The following is a 16,509-nucleotide window of genomic DNA, read 5'->3' as shown; positions in this document are numbered from 1 at the left end:
ACAGCGGTGGGATACGACTGAAGGTATCCAGTGTTGCGCTCGAACTAAGGCATTTCAGGTTATTCCAAACAGTACACGTAGTGAATTGTTGTAATATAACTTTAAAAAGGCCATAGTCCTATCAAACAGTATGGAAACAAATACGTTGTTAACTTTAAATGCTTCCAAATCAGAAACGCTGAAAAAGATGTGTGCGGAGAGAGGTGTTTCCTCTCAAGGCACAAAATTGGAAATGATCCAGAGAATCGTGGCGTGGCAAGAAGCGCAGCTTGACGCTATAACTTCCGAGGACAGTGCAGAAGGTGGTGGGGCTGCTCTCACTGGCAGAACCGACGGTTCTGCCGCTGCACTGATCCATCGCGACCACGAGGACAGGGAGGATGTAATGTCTAATGTTTCCTCTGCCAGTGTTGATGGGGAGGCTATGCTTGAATTCAAGAAGCAAGAGCTGCGGTTTAGGCAGCAGGAGCTTGAATTCAGCATAGCCAAACTAAAAATCGAACAGGCAGAAAAACAGAAAGACAGGGATCACCAGTTGGAACTGGCCAAGCTTCAGGTTGCAAATGGATCCAAGGGTCCTAGACATGGGTCTGGGGCTTCCTCTCATCCACGGTTTCCGAAAGATCTGCTCAGTGTGTATGAAGAGAGGAATGACATTATGGACTGGCTGAATGCGTTTGAGTATGCATGCGAGGTTCAAGAAGTTGACAATGCTGATAAGATTGCGTGGTTGCTCAGTAGACTGCCCCATTCTGGCTGCAGTGCCATTATGGAAATGTCGAAGGCTGAGCGGGCTGATTTCGCAATGTTAAAGCAAACTCTCATTTTAAAGTTTGGGAAGACTCCGGCCCAATATTTAAAGCGTTTTCGAGAGTATAAGAAAAAGGAAGGTGGTACTTGGGTATCTTATGTCGCTGAATCTTTGAAAAACTTAACTGGCTGGGTCGAAGGTTATAAGGTTTCTACCTTCGAAGGCATGATCAATCTGGTCATGCTGGAACATATTTTTGCTTCTCCTTCCCCGGAGCTTAAGCAGCATTTGGCCGATTCGAAGGAGATAGATCCTAAGAAGCTGGCCATTGCAGCAGACTTATGGGTGTCACATCGAGTGTCCCATAAGGACAAAACTCATCCTGGTAAGCAGGAGGAAGGGAAAAAGTCCAAAGATATGGAGGGTGGGGAATCTGCTAAATCTTCTTCCCATAAGGGCCACAAAAAGAAAAACAAGGGTAAGACACAAGAGAACTCACAGGGTAGTGGAGGTCAGCCTCCGAAACAGAACTCTGGTTACAATAAGCCTCCCTACGTAAACAGACCCAATGGGGCTTGTTTTTCTTGTGGAGCAACTGACCATGTGAAGGGGGATCCCCGTTGTAAGGTTAGACCTTTGGGGGTCCACTCCGCTAATCTGGCCTTCTCCTCCTACGAGGAAGAAGAGATTACAGGAGCATCCTTCTCCTCAGACTCATTTCCCAGCGGAATAGAGGCTGAGGTAGTTTTAGTGTCCCTGGGTTCCTGGGAGCCTAAAGTCGCAGAGGCTTATGCTAGGATTCCGGATAATACCAAGCACTACTTTAAAGACAGTGTGCTGATCAATGGAGTGGATACTCCAGCTCTTAGGGATAGTGGGTGCAGTCGAACTGTAGTGGATTCTACCTTGGTAGACTCAGAGGAAGTTGCCAGAGCTACTCTGATGCCCACTAAGTTGGCTGACGGCCCCCTCCGTATGTTTCCCGTGATCCCTGTAAATCTTACTTTAAATGGTACAGCAGTCAGGATTCCAGTGAGCATTCAGAGAAACGTCCCGGGAAAGGTCTTGTTGGGTAATGATCTCAGAGCTTTGGGGCTCGTAGGAGACACTGCGGAAAGACCCTACACACGGTCTCAAGCACGGGCAGCATTGGCCAAGTCCAATACGCCGCCCCAGCCGAAGGGGAAACCCAAGGCGAAAGGAGTCTACAAGTCAAGACGAGGGAAAGAGAATATTCCCCCGAGCTCGCCTACCACTGCGGTGGAGGAAGTTGGTCAATCGCCCGGGCCTGACGAGGAGGTGGCGATGCCTGAAGTATTCGACCCCAACGATCATCCTGAACTAAAAGACTTGTTAGTTGAAGGAGGTCCTGATAGGGACGAATTCAGTAAAGGCCAACGTGAGTGCCCATCTCTGGAAGGCCTAAGGAGACAGGCCTGCTCCCAGCTTGAGGGTGAACCTCCTGGGAAGCATAGGATTTATTGGGAAGGTGGACTCCTGTATAGTGAGCCCACAGAGTCTACAGAAGGAGACCATAGGAGGTTGGTGGTTCCCCTTGCTGTTAGGCCCTTCCTCCTGCAGTTGGCGCATGAAGTTCCCCTTGCTGGTCACCTCGGTATGAGGAAGACCAAGCAAAGGTTATCCATGCACTTCTACTGGCCCAAGATGGGGGAGCAAGTAGAAAGTCACTGCAGGAGTTGTGCCGCCTGCCAGTTGTCTGGTAAGGTTGGCGCGACAATCCAAGCTCCGTTGGTACCGCTCCCAGTTGTGGGGGTACCATTTGAAAGGGTAGGGATCGACATGGTTGGTCCCCTTGACCCGCAAACATCCTCAGGCAATAGGTTTATCCTGGTGCTGGTCGACCATGCAACCAGGTATCCTGAGGCCGTCCCATTTACAACTGTAACTGCCAAGCCAGTTGCAGAAGCTTTACTCGGCATGTTTACTAGGGTTGGCTTCCCTAAAGAAGTTGTGTCGGATCATGGCAGCAACTTTATGTCGAAGTATAGGCAGGCTATGTGGAAAGAATGTGGGGACACCTACAGGTTCTCTTCTGCATACCGCCCCCAGACCAATGGTCTGGGGGGGCGTTTCAGCAGGACGTTAAAGAGCATGATTGGGGCTCTGGAGGAGCCTCAGAGAAGGAAATGGGATCTTCTTGTTTCATGCTTACTGTTTGCCTACCGAGAGGTACCACAGGAGGGTGTTGGCTTCAGCCCCTTCGAACTTCTGTTCGGTCATCCCGTACGGGAACCCTTAGCCATCGTCAAAGAGGGATGGGAGATGCCCACTCCCCCTGTTGCTACCAATGTAGTTGATTATGTGCTAGGGCTCAGAAAACGGATGGTACTTCTGATGGGCTTGACTAGTGATAAATTGAAGGCAGGGCAAGCGCTGGTGAAACATTGGTACGACCAGAAAGCTTCCCTCATCAACTTTACACTTGGTCAGCAAGTCCTGATCATGAATCTCATAAGGCCTCGAGCTTTACAGGACAAATGGTCAGGCCCTTACCCAGTGGTGGAGCCCCTGGGTGAGGTTAACTATTCAGTGGACCTTGGAAGGCCTGGACAGGCTCCCAAAGTGTTTCACATGAATAGGCTGAAGGCTTTCGGCCCAAGCGTCGAAATCGCAGCACTGCTACTGGCTTCAGATGTTGAGGAAGAGGAGTCTGAACCTCTCCCCGACCTGTTCCCAAGCAGTCCTTCAGTTAGCTCTTTTGAGGGTGTCCGAGTGGCCCCTCACCAAAATGGACAAGGCTCAGTGGTTTACCTTGGACATGAAGTAGGTGGAGGGAGGAGACAGCCTCTATCCAGTAAGGTACAAGCAGTACAAGACTGGCCTACCCCCACTACGCAAACCCAAGTGAGAGCCTTTTTAGGACTCACGGGGTATTACCGCAATTTTGTGGCAGACTATGGCACCATAGCTGCTCCTCTGACTGCCCTCACAACTCCGAAGAAACCCAAGAAGGTAACTTGGACCGACGAGTGTGAGAAGGCCTTCAATGGCTTAAAAGACTCCTTGTGCCAGGCCCCTGTGCTCAGGGCCCCTGATTATCAAAGACCTTTTATCGTGCAGACGGATGCCTCTGACACTGGGATAGGAGCTGTACTATCACAAGTAGATGAGAAGGGTAAGGAACACCCTATCGGTTTTATTAGTCGCCAGCTTAAGGACAGAGAGCTCAGATGGTCCACGGTAGAGAAAGAATGTTTCTCTGTTGTGTGGGCCCTAAGGAAGCTGAGGCCCTACCTCTATGGGACCCACTTCACTGTACAGACTGACCATAAGCCGTTAAAGTGTCTAATGAACATGAAGGGGGAGAATCCAAAGTTGCTTAGGTGGTCCATAAGTCTACAAGGCTTCGACTTCACTATTGAGCATAGGCCAGGTGTCCAACATAGCAATGCTGATGGGTTGTCCAGAATGTTTTACCGACCTGAACAAGAGACTCATCCAGGGGTGGATTAGTTCCCCCTGTCCATAGTCTGGGAGGGGCGAGCGTTAGGAAAGATTTCGTAATTGTAGGGAATTTTCCTTCCATGTGGCAACCCCTAAACTTTTTGCTATTGTTTTTAACCTTGTTCTTGACTTTGCCAGAGAAGTACAGCCTTCAGCCGCACTTCTCTGGGCTTTCGCTCCTTTCTTACGGGGAAACTGACATGCCCTTAAGACAGTCAGTACCGGGGAACGCTGTTTCCCGTAGTTTCTTTTATCGTGTTGCGGCTTTTGTGCAACATGACACAAGCGGGCACTGTAAGCTAGGTTACAGCTCTCTTGGGTCTCTAGCCTTCTACAGACCCTAGATACTCTTTTAGGATGGTATTTGATCGGTGCAAGTCATTCAGGGACTCGAATGGTGGCAGCGATCGTTTTGTTTATTTTGAGCTCCTTTTGGCGTTCTGAGCACGTTTTTGCCCTGAACCCATAATGGTGGCCTGGCTCTCCAAAATGGCCAGACCACGAGGCTCCTTTGTCCTGTCCACTGACTGTCCTGCTCCCTTCACCTTCCCCAGGTCGGGCGACCCGGGGCCTTCCTTATTTGGGCATGTACTTTCCCGCGAAACGTGGTTGCTTTCGCGGGCTTCTACATGTCGTTTGTGTGCCTCCAGGGTGTGGGCTGGGATGTCTGGTCCCAATACACATCCTGGGTGCCAGAGAGTCTGGGGTGGTGTGAATGCCTGGGACCACCGTGGTCCGTGATTGGTCCACGTATGGTATGTGTGTTGATGAGCGGATCTCCCATTGGCTCCCCTCCATTTTGGCGCGAAGGGAACCGTGGATAAGAGGGAGCTGGAAACACCACTGCCATGTCGATCTCCTGAGTTCTCACGAACGAAGGAATACAGGAGCCAAGTATCCTGCAACCCAGAGGCTGGACCGAGGAATCGCTGGTGACCCGCTGAAGGAATCCTCCTTTGCACTGCTGTCGTCCTGTGAAACCCTTTCCTCCTTGGATCGAACCAGAAGGCCTGTACTGGTGCTTCGACCTTTGGAATAGCAGGAACAGCTATTCCCGGCGACTTCATCATCTCCTGCCAAGTAAGCCTTCGGAAGTGTCTCTGGGCCATCCAGTTGACTGACCAGCTTACAAGGGAGTCCTGCTCTGTAACTGCCGCCAGGTTGTGTTGTATTTCGAGTTCTTGTCACTCTCCCACGCTTCGTACACTTGGCGTTCCCAAGTCTGAAGGGAGGAGTGTACATTTGGCTTGAATACACACGGCCGCTCCGTTGTCCTGCTGCGGCAACAAAACTGTGCTGGTTTCGTCGATTGGGACGTCTTTTTGCTCTACACGACTACGAGGCGTTCCCTGCTCTTCTGAACCTGCCAGCTGCTGAAACTAACGTGGAGAAGCCTGGGTCTGCTTGCTTCGGGGACCAGTGAGTAGTTTAGCTAGGATCTGGTCGCCCTCCTGCAGTATCCCATTGCTTTTCCCTGCTGTGTAAAAACAGCACCCTTTTGGCCGTACTCGCGCTCTGCTTCTGCTCGCTGTGGAGGCTGCGCTTGAGTTGCGGAACCTGTTCTCCTGCTGCTGTGCACTAACCCGAACTGCCTGACTTCCTCCGAAGAGCTTCCCCTTTTGCCCGTTGGCACCGGCGTGGCAGGTACTTTGAGCACAAGGCTCCACTCTTCGCAGGGCTCGGACTTCCATCTAGTTAGGTGCCTCTGAAGGCGAACTAAGTCTAAAGCGTTATCGCACTGCCTGTTTTCCTTTCCTTTCAGGTGGACTACATATTTCGTGCTTTAAACGCTTGCGACTGTGTATTTGTATATATATTGTGTTGATATGGTATGTGTTGGTTTAATATTGTGATATTGTGATTTTCTCGCTACGGTCATTATTTTAAAGGCCTTAAAATAAATGTGTATCTATTTTTGATATAACAACTGTTTGGAGTAGTTTGTAAGCGCTCTTGCTTTGTGTGCTCATTGCGGGCTTTCAGTCACCCTCACCCCTCTTGAGACCTAGTCTTGACCGCCGCGATCGCTACCTTGATTGGTCTGGCTTGTCCAGAGGTTACCCTGTTCCAAGTAATTAGGTTGGCCTTCTGAACTTCTGCGCCACCAGGACAGAGTTCAGAAATCCGTCTTAACACATGGTTATCCGTAAATGCACACAAATGACTGCGGTTATCCATCAAAAGCACGCAAATTCCAAAACCCTTCACTCCCCTCCCATGCACTCACTAATGCCCTCCTCCTTGTGCCTTGCTCCCCATCACTCCTTTCAAGTTCTTTTTCCACTTTTTGCATTTCTGAAAAGCCTCGCTGATGCATTCTGGGACACATATATAGCTGTATTTTTGGGAGAAGTGGGCACGCCCTTCTTGGTCAAATATTTTAATAACTACTGGATGAAATAACCCCAGTTCCCATTGGGGCATGTCATTAGCCTCTCTCAGTCTCTCTGCTGCAAAGCACCAAGAACTATTTAAAGGTTTTAAGGAGCAGAGGGTACCCTGTTCTCTGTCGAATATTTAAAAAAATAGTGGATGGATACACCCCAAACCAGCCAAGGAAATTAAGTCAATGCTTTGTGCCCAAATTGTTTCTAATTTGGTTCAAATCTGCCAAACTGTTTTCACGCTATGTCTGTTAAAAAACTGCACTTTTTCTCTATGGGATAACGAATGGAAGTATGCTGAAAACAGGATTAATATCTTTTCCTAATAAACTTTCATTTTTTGATGAATTGATTCCGGAATTTCCAGTTGGGGTGTGCGGGAGGTCTTGACAATCTATTGGTTTAGAACATGTCATCCAAATCCATTGAACAAGTCAAATGTTCTTAGACTCTCTCTGCCTCTTTGTTGCAATGCATCCATACCGACATAAAGGTTTTAAGGCGCAGGGGCACCCCGTAGTCTGTCAAATCTTTTAAAAACTACTGGATAGACTTATCCCAAACCAGTCAAGGTAATTAAATCAATGCTTTGTGCCCAAAATGTTTCTTATTTGGTCCAAATATGCCAAGCAGTTTTCATGCTATGTCTGTTCAGAAAATGCATGATTTCGAATAGGGAAATGAATGCGAGTAGGCTGAAAACAGCATATTTATGTTTACTTAACAACCTTTTCATTTTCTGATGAATCAATCCCAACATGTCCAGCTTACTGGGGCTCTTGATAGAAATCGATCCAGCAAGTCAAGCTTCGCTCAGTCTCTCTCACCAAGGCTGATATAAATGTTTTAAGGAACAGGGGGCACACCTTTCTCTGCCAAATACTTTTAAAACTACTGGATAGATTCAGCAAAACGAGTCAAGAAAATACTCTTTGTGTCCAAGTTGTTTCTCATTTGGTCCAAATCTGCATAGCGTTTTTTACGCTACGGCTGTTCAAAAACTGCACTTTTTTTCTATGAGAAAATAAATTGACTGAACATGGTGGAATTTGGTTTCTTAATATCTTTTTCATTTAATAATATTGTTCCCAAAATGTGCAGTTTGGAGGGCCCTTGACAGAATTTGTTTTGAGAATTTCATCCAAATCTATCCAGCAAACCAAAAGTTATTAGCAATAGAATTCTGGGGGGAAAATTGCTGCTTTGTCATTTCTGAAAATCATGTCAGTCTCTGTGCTGCAAAGCACCATGGGGGATATAGCTATAATTTTGGGAGAAGGGGCACATTCTCGACTACTGGATGCAAACACCCCGGAGCCCTCCCTGAGATCGAGTCAACGCTTCGTGCCCAAGTTGTTTCATACCTGGGCCAATTCCATCCACTGGTTTTGGCTGTGCTCTGGAGCAACAATTAGACTTTTTCTCTATGGAAAATTAATGGGGACTATACCAAAACAGTGTTTTTTTGCTTTCTTGAAAAACGTTTTTATTTTTTAATGGAACTTTTCCAAAACATCTAGTCTGGTGCCAGGGGTTTGGTGTGGGGGGGGGGAGGTTGCAAGTGATTAGCAAATAATTTTTCAGGTCCTTATGCAACTCAATACTCAACTATAGTGCAGTGATCTATAGTGAGCTTGCATCTATTCCTTGAACTGAAGCTCTGTTAAAAACAAGCACTGGCAAGGCCAACAATTTTGCCTTACACCTAGGTATTATAAAACCCTTTGCACAGTTTCGGAGCTCTTGACATTTTATGGCCAGTATGACAATTTGCAAGGTATCATCACTTTTTCCCTGGGGGTTGGAGGGGACTTTCCCATAATGCTAGGGTGTGTGTCAGCTACCCTATAGTCCCCCTAGGGGTGGCATAATGTGGGAGCACCTCATGCGGAGGGGTTCTCCTCTGGGGATAGGGGCAATCACCTAGTGCATAGCCCTTTTGAACAACCCCACACCCCAACCTTTCCTACCCCCTTCCATGCTAAACAACTTCCTTGAGAGTAGATCTGTGTATTGTTGAAGTGTAGGAAAAACAACCACAAAAGAAAGTACCAGGACAAAGACAAGCCTAGGAGACATGGAGATTACTTACTGTGCTAGTATTGTACGAGGTGGCCCCGCGAACGCCTGAAGATCAATCCATCAAGAACAACAAAGGACTGTGACAATCCGCCGGGGGAGGACTGGCAAAATTGTATATGAAAAGAAGTACTACTGAAGAATTCAACAAGCCCAGCCAAGAGAGACAGCAGGTGTGAGCGGGTGTTTCGAATCCTGTCGGCTGACCGGAGCGAACCACTAGCGGAGGGCACTGGTGAGGTGCTGAGGAAGTTCTCTGTGGGTCCAGCTGGAATGGACCAGAATGTGACGCAGTACGAAGAAGCAGAGCAGTCCAGGAAAGAGCAGAGTTACTGTGCTGCTTCAGACAATGAGAGAAGAAGCCAGAGGAGCTGGATAGAAGTAACCCAGTTCCAGGAAGTCCTGCCGGCATACCAGAATCCCAACAAAGATATCAGGAGGTATAAGAGACCCGGAGGGGACACAATGGTGGAAGAAAGGGAGGCACTCCTCTGACCCAATGGTAACCATCAAACTACTGGGAAAATCAAACTACTGGGAAAGGCGCGTCGAGCACCAGAGGAGAACTTCCTTGTCGCAGTGGCAGCAACAAGCCCACTGACCAGAGAAGGGTCTCAGATAGTATGTTGGACATCAGAGGAGAACTTCCTTGTCACAGTGGCTGCAACAAGCCCACTGACCACCAGTGAATGGTCTAGGACCCGAACGCCAGTATACTGAGTGTCAGAGTAGAACTTCCTTGTTGCAGTGGCAGCAACACGCTCACTTACTACAGAAGGATCTGGTACCCTAAGCCAAGTATATTGAGCATCAGAGGAGAACTTCTTCATCCCAGTGGCAACGACAAGCCCACTTATCATCAGAGAAGGGTCTGGGACCCCTATCGAAGTATATTAAGTATACAAGACAAGCATCTTCGTCGCAGTGGCAGGGAAGAGTCCAATGAGAAGGACTTGGAACTTTGCCAATAACAGGAGAAGGAACTCAGTCTCCTGGTTCTGAAAGCTTAAAGGAAACTGAGTTTTTGATCAAGAGACACCAGGTAGAGGGAGTCATTTCCCCTTGCCTAAGTATGAACCATCTTGAAATCTGTGAACTAATGCCAGGAGAATGGAGTCATTCTCCTGGTTCCGAAAGTTGACTGTTCTAAGGTTTGTGGGAACCGCAAGGCACGGGAAGGGACTCATTCCCCCTTGCATTCTTTTTGCCTAATAACATTTCTGGGCGTACCACCTACCTACCAGGAAAATTGAGACATTCTCCTGGAGAAGGAACTTTTCTGTTGACTTATTTTTAGTTTGAGTGTAAGGGATAGAGGTAGGTTATGACAAAGGAAGGTAGAGCTTTGAATTTGACAGACATTTTGACAGCCCGTTTTTAGAATTAGTTTAAGGCAGGGAACCCCCTCTTAGAAGATAGGGATAGTCAGGGTTTCCGTTTCTTACAAAGAAAAGTCTTTGCCAACCCCTTTGTGTCAGCTTCCTTATTCGACACCCTTACACCAGATACTATTATGGCAGTGCCTGGCCTACGTAAAAGTCAACAATTAGCCACCCGTTGTTTATGGATCCATCGGAAGCATAAACAACAGAATATAAATGACACACTGAATGTTGACGCAGCCCCAACGGATTGTCATCCTTAGGTGTTTTTATCAAATAGTTAAGATTGCGTTTTAAATAAATGTTCGCTAAAACAACTGTTTGAATTTCTTCCAACTATTCCTCGGGTCCTATTGAATTGTCAGCATACTGTAGTCCCAAGCTACAATCCACACTAATGTGCCTAGCTCTTTCACTATATCCCTTGTAGCGAAATCATGTCTTTTTAAGAACTTAATGTACGATTTGTCCAAAATGAGGATGTGATCTGGCTGTCTTTGCTGATGTTGAGACTCTAATCTCATTGTGCACTCAGAGAGAAGATGAAAAGCGTGGCTGCTTAATGATAGCTGTATAGGTACCGTCTGTGTATTTATTTTGGTGTGCCCCCATATTTATGATACCACTGCCAGGAATATCATTCCGTGCCTAAATGTGTTGGTAAGTTTTACAATTGTATTTTTCACTTAGTAGTCCTTTGGTCTATTTTGGCTGGTCATGAATGGTATCTTCGGAAAGGTAAATGCCCATGTAGACAAAAAAAATGACCTATTGAAATATTTTACTTCTAAATCAAGTATGGTAGGCAGGTTTTTCTGGATGTTCCATTCGACTACTATTGCAGCAGGGATTATAAAAAGTGATAATAATTATTATAATAATAAGAAAAATACATCATAGACAGGCAGCCTATAGGAAAGTAGAGGAAACACTACATGGTGTGTGTTAGGCAGAATCCTGTGCAGTTCCCTTGGGGACCACTGCAAGAAGATTAAGACTACAGGAGTAAGCAGTAAAGCCAATTGGTAGCAGACTGTACCACCAAGATTTACCTGGTAGCTGTGGCTGAGCAGTCAGACCTCTCTCAAGAAAAGTAGGGCAGTATATAGAGGATACACAATAGGGCTAAAATCACAGTAGAGCAAACAAACACTGACCAGAGCTTTGTATCAAAAGTATATCATTATTCATTTAAAACACACTTTAGGTAATACACTAGCACTCTAAATCAAAAGCAAGTTAAAACACAGTCAGGTAAAGTATAGACACCTCCCTTGATAACTATTAGACAAGTCAGAGTTAAAACACCACTTTTTGTTAAAACAGATGTGGACGCGTAACCTAGATGGCACTCCAATAGTTAAGTTAAAAGGAGAGAAAAAGGCAGGGCATAAAAATCAAACAGTTCCCAACACTTTTAGAAGTTCAAAGCAAGGGAGTAAAGGCAGTATACACTGTAGAGCCAACGTTCATAGCCCAGGCACACTTTAAATGGAGCAAAGCAAAATGTGCCCAAGATCAAACAGTTTAGAATGCACTAAAAGTCTTTGCAGAATGTTCAAAAGAGGTTGGGGTGATTCAAGAAGTAAAGTTAGAAGGTCTGGGGCCCACCCAATTGGAAACCCAAGGATTTAAGGGTCGCCTTTAGCAATCCGTGGAAAGGGAGGCCAGGCAGAACACAGTACCTTAAAGAGAGAGGGAGCTCCAGCGGTAGCAGTTGTTGCTAGCAGTGGTTGCAGTTCATTGTTTCGACCAGGGGAAGAGAGGATCTCATCGAGAAGGAAAATTGGAGTCGTTGCACTGCCCAGGGATGAAACCAGCCGTGGAGTTCGTCGGTTAAAAGGTGCGTTCCTTTTATTTGCGGTCAAAGTGGTTAAGCTTGGCTATCCGCCCGCTGGGGTGCTTGGCACGGGCGATTCAACCAAGAGACGTCTTTGGAAGGCGAAAGGGGCGAACTGGTTGATCCCACCAGCTCAAAGGAAGAAGACTCGTCCAGCAGAAGATCTTCTCTTGTCGTTGGGAAAGTGGTGAGTTCATTGCAGCAGGGCTCCACCAGTGGTGCTGTCATTGCAGATGGCTCAGCTTCTTCCCTCTTCTGATTCTCAGGTCCTGTGGCGACTTCTGAAGTTCCAGTCCCAAAGGCCCTGCTTTTATGCAGAAAAACCCCCATTCAACAGCCTAGCTGTCACTCACACATGCTAAGTGGTGAGCCGGGCGGCTCACCACCGGGCCAATCAGAATAGGGTGTGGCTTGGGTTGCTAAGGCAACGCAGTCCAGGGTGCCAATTCGCCTCCCCACACATCCTGTGGAACCCAGACAGAGTGGCACCACCCGCCAAAAAGTGGAACAAAGGATTCGACCTTGGTTAGAGTTACAGAGACGGACACGAACGCCATTTTAGAAAAAGGTTCTGGCAAAAAGACCCAACCGTTGATTTAATATTAAATAAATAAACCGGTGGTATCTTTAACATTGCACCAAAAAGTGGTGCGTTTAAAATCAATGGGAAAATCCCATAGGAAATATTCCGGTGGAATATTTTGCGTGGTAACAACTGCCACGAGCCAGAAACTCGGCAGGGGGGGACTGGACAGTGCCCCCTTGGAAACAGACCCAGGGGCAATCGAATTAACCCCTTCCAGTACTTCCACAATATGATGGTTTGTACTGGTTCTGTTCAAAATTTTGGACTAGTAAAGTCAATGTTGACTTTACATGCCCTGGAAGACAGTAGTCAGTCCAAGGGTATGGAGTCTATGTTTGGGGGTCACTATGACACACCTGTGTTACTGCACTGAGGGTGCTGTGTAACACACATAAAAAATAGATGATACCCTATGTAGTAAAAGACCCCATAGCCCATAAGCACACAAAAAGTCAAAGACATACCTCAAATCATGCCTAAGTGTGGGAGGAAAAGAGTCTCACTCTTAGCATTAGAAAAAAACAAACCCCAAAAATCCAGCAAAGCTGCTGGGGGACTCACTAGATTTGGGAAATTAGCCTTATAAGAGAATTCTCCCTAATAGTGTGATGGCAGGTTGTTAATGGGAATAAAATCAGGATTCTTTTTTTAGGTTAAGGTAATTTCGTACACAACTGTATTTGTTTTAGGAAGTCCAGGGGTAGGTCTCCAATTCTCTAGTTCTCATTATCTGCTAACAAATACTCCTCCCACCTAAGCCTAACACCTGTTTAACACCACACCTGGGCACCAGCTCCCAGAAACTGGTATTTCAAAGGGATTCCACAGTGTGTTTCTTTTAAAATTCCAGACCTTGATGTTTGCTTGAAGGAAACAGGATGGGTTTTGGACTATGTCCAGTCCTACTCAATTTCATTAATGGCCCGCTTCTTCATTGATATCGCCATTGCTTGCAGCGGGGAGGTTAGCTTCGCAAGGGAACGGATCATTTTGCAAATGCACTCCAATTGTGAACTGCTCAGGCACCAACTGGTCCCATTACGCATTACATCTAATGAAGCGTTACAGTCCGCAGCAAAGGCCACTATTGTACAGAAGGTGGCCGCTGCCCAAGTTAGCGGTCCTGATCCAAATGAATATAGAAATTGGGAAAAAGAAGTCTGTGCGTAACCTTTAATTACCATAACAGTGTTGCCTTTTGTGGAATTTAAAGCATGTTCTGCATTGCTGAGATGTTCTGACTAACATACCTATTCTTTGTTTTTCTTGAAGGGATTCGTTGTTGCTCTGTTATACTGTTTCCTAAATGGGGAGGTAAGTCATCTTTATGTTTTACCAACAGACTAGATAACGCCCTCATGTGACTTCCGATGTGCACATTCAGAGTGCAGTCAACTGCAATCACCTGACATGCCATTTGCTGAAGGCCATTTTATTGGGTGAGGCAATATCCCGAAATATGGATTAAAATACCCTGTGGAAGTGACATGTATGTTTATGGATATTGTACTCTTGGCCCTTATGTGTCCTTCTGGGTCTTGGCCTTGTGTCCAATCGTCCGCAGCATCTGCCCTCCCCCTGCACTTGCCTTTGGGCACCACTGGCCTGTACTGGCTGGCGACCCCTCTTCCCCCAAGTGGTCACTATCCGGCACTTAACTGTTGCCTTTGCAACTGGTTCTCTAGCACTTCCCCTCTCTGTGGAGACTAGCACTTGGCCCCTTCCCCTGTCCCTTCGCTCTCTCTGCACTTGCACGCTCCGAATGTTCACAAGGCCTAGTAGGACCAGTTTGTGTATTTTGCTCATTGTTGTTATCATATGGCATTGTCCTGCTGTTCCCTTGTTTCCTTCCCTCTGCCCTGTGGGCGCTTTGAAACACAGTTCCTTGATGTATAAGCTCCTTACAAATGCCCAATAAATGCAAGTACAAATAAATAATATATATATATAGTTACTACAACAAGGAAGGGCCTGCCAATACTATCTCTATGTCAACAAAGAGACCCCGAAAGGATATGCTCATTCCATGATGGAGAGGAATGGCTAGCCATACACCTGGCATAACAGATAAGAGCACACCTGTACCCACAAACCGAATCTGTTAAGTGCAATTTCTTTGTGCAGAAAGCTAAAAAGACATCTTGTCACCTGTGCTGGGCACACCAAAATGTGTGAAGAAAAGCTTGCAGCAAGTATGCTTCCTTCTTACTCGTCCATATGAAGCAGAACCAAAAATGAGCTTGGAATCAACATGAAGAGTGACTCTTATAAATAGCTGCCATATAAACACACTGCACCCCCTTCATGTGTTACTACCACCACAATATCCTCATATCAGTGGCTACCAATAGTGCATTACAAGGCTGCAAGTCAGCACACAAGAAGGAGTCACTGCAGACTCATGAAATCTTTTAAATGAGAGTAGTAATATCAGAGAAATCAAATCTGATAGTTTGTGTGTTTCCTATGTTAAGCTGGAAACAATGATGACACAAACACGTGTATTACATACTTTTGTTGAAAGAGGGATTCTACTACCACAATGGCAAATTGCAATTAGTGGTGGGGAAGTCTAAAATGCATTTAATTTAACAGCGAGAGTTACTGCACTTGTACATTAAAGTTGATTTTGTGATGATAAGTGCTACAGTTCTGACCATGGGCATACATTGAAAACACATAGTATACAATTATTCGAATCCAATGGAACACCAAACCTTCTTCCAGTGCTCAGGAGAATTCCTGCTCCCAGAGGCAGGGTCTGCAACTAGCGTTAGTGCTGTTACCAAACTAGACCCTGAATGCAAGAACTTGACAGTTAGACACACAAAGCTGTTGACACTCTAGAGATAGTGGTAGTGTGGTGGCTACAGAGCTAGCATTTACGGGTGGTTTTCTGGCAGATGATAATGGATTGAATCTGATTTTGTCTTAAGGTTTTGGAACACAGTGGATGTCCCATGCTTTGTGCACGGTCCCCATAGTGCAGTGGTACATTGTGTGTCTTACTTGCTAGACATCTTACATTATGCCCACGTTGTAGTCAATGCTATAGTGCAAGTTTGGCAGGCAGGATTGCCACGGTTCTCCCCACCATCTTTGAGTTTGCCTCAATGTGTGTCATATAATCACATTGCAGAGGGCCTTCTTCATACCAATACATTTCAGCTGATGGGCAAGGTCTGTTGGGTGCTATGGTAGATTGAAGAGAGCATCGATCACATTCATTATAGCAAATATAGCTTATGCCTTTGATGGGAAATATTGCAAATGTTCTCTGATGGGTCCACATAATGAGGGCCACATGGTCACACTGTGCTTTGTCCCACTTTAGGTGCAGACTGAAATTAAACGACACTGGGGGAAATGGCAATCGTCCATGGAAAGCAACGTCTTCAACCTTGTCACACAGGATTTCACAGCCTGAGCAGACATATTGGCAACAGACTCTCTTTGAACATTCACAGCCAAACCTGCCTCACTGTGAGGTGCATTTCCAAATAAGAAATGCTTGAATTCATGTTTAGAGTCCATCCATCTGCTGATCACCTGCACAATTCAGACTGTTTGCCGTTTCCTTAATACCAGTTTAAAGGATACATTTGCAAAGTTTACCAAAGGAGTTGGAATGGAAATACAACTTTGAAAGACTGGGCAATACTTTGGAAAGGGAGCTGTATCTTTTACAATGCTGGATTACTGAGGAAATAAAGTGTACTACCATCAGCAGGGCATGTAGAGCAAATATGTTTTAACTACTGTTGTATATGGATAAGTTTCCCTCTATGTCGGCCCCTCTGCCCAAGGCCATACATTCTGTTTAAAGGAACAACTCCACACTTTTACCTCCATCGTTTGTTCCATGGAGTCAACCATAATGAGAGTTCTCTACTCATTACAGAAAATAGCTTTCATCTCTTTCCCCTACCATACACAAAAACAACATGTCTCTTAAAATCATTATATCTAGTTGTCTGGATTTACAAACTAGTCATGATAGTTTTAGAGCCGGAATCTAACAG

General features: G+C 46.0%; 1 protein-coding gene across 3 annotated transcripts in view; it reads left to right on the top strand.

Moving 5' to 3' along the window:
* Nucleotides 1-16,232, top strand: part of LOC138521298 (vasoactive intestinal polypeptide receptor 1-like) — a 1,228,255-nt gene extending 1,212,023 nt beyond the window's left edge. For 2 of the 3 annotated variants that reach the window (XM_069634032.1, XM_069634033.1), the window contains exons 12-13: nt 13,760-13,801; nt 15,822-16,232. In XM_069634032.1, the coding sequence (XP_069490133.1) occupies nt 13,760-13,801; nt 15,822-15,914 (135 nt within the window). In that variant the 3' untranslated portion in view covers nt 15,915-16,232. The remainder of the gene's footprint in view (nt 1-13,759; nt 13,802-15,821) is intronic. The other variant, XR_011283008.1, reaches the window with a different exon arrangement.
* The last annotated feature ends 277 nt before the right edge of the window (nt 16,233-16,509 follow it).

Source organism: Ambystoma mexicanum, chromosome 13, assembly GCF_040938575.1.
Source record: "Ambystoma mexicanum isolate Mex_15411 chromosome 13, UKY_AmexF1_1, whole genome shotgun sequence".
NCBI classification, from domain to species: Eukaryota; Metazoa; Chordata; class Amphibia; order Caudata; family Ambystomatidae; genus Ambystoma; species Ambystoma mexicanum.
This window is presented reverse-complemented; position numbering and strand designations above follow the sequence as displayed.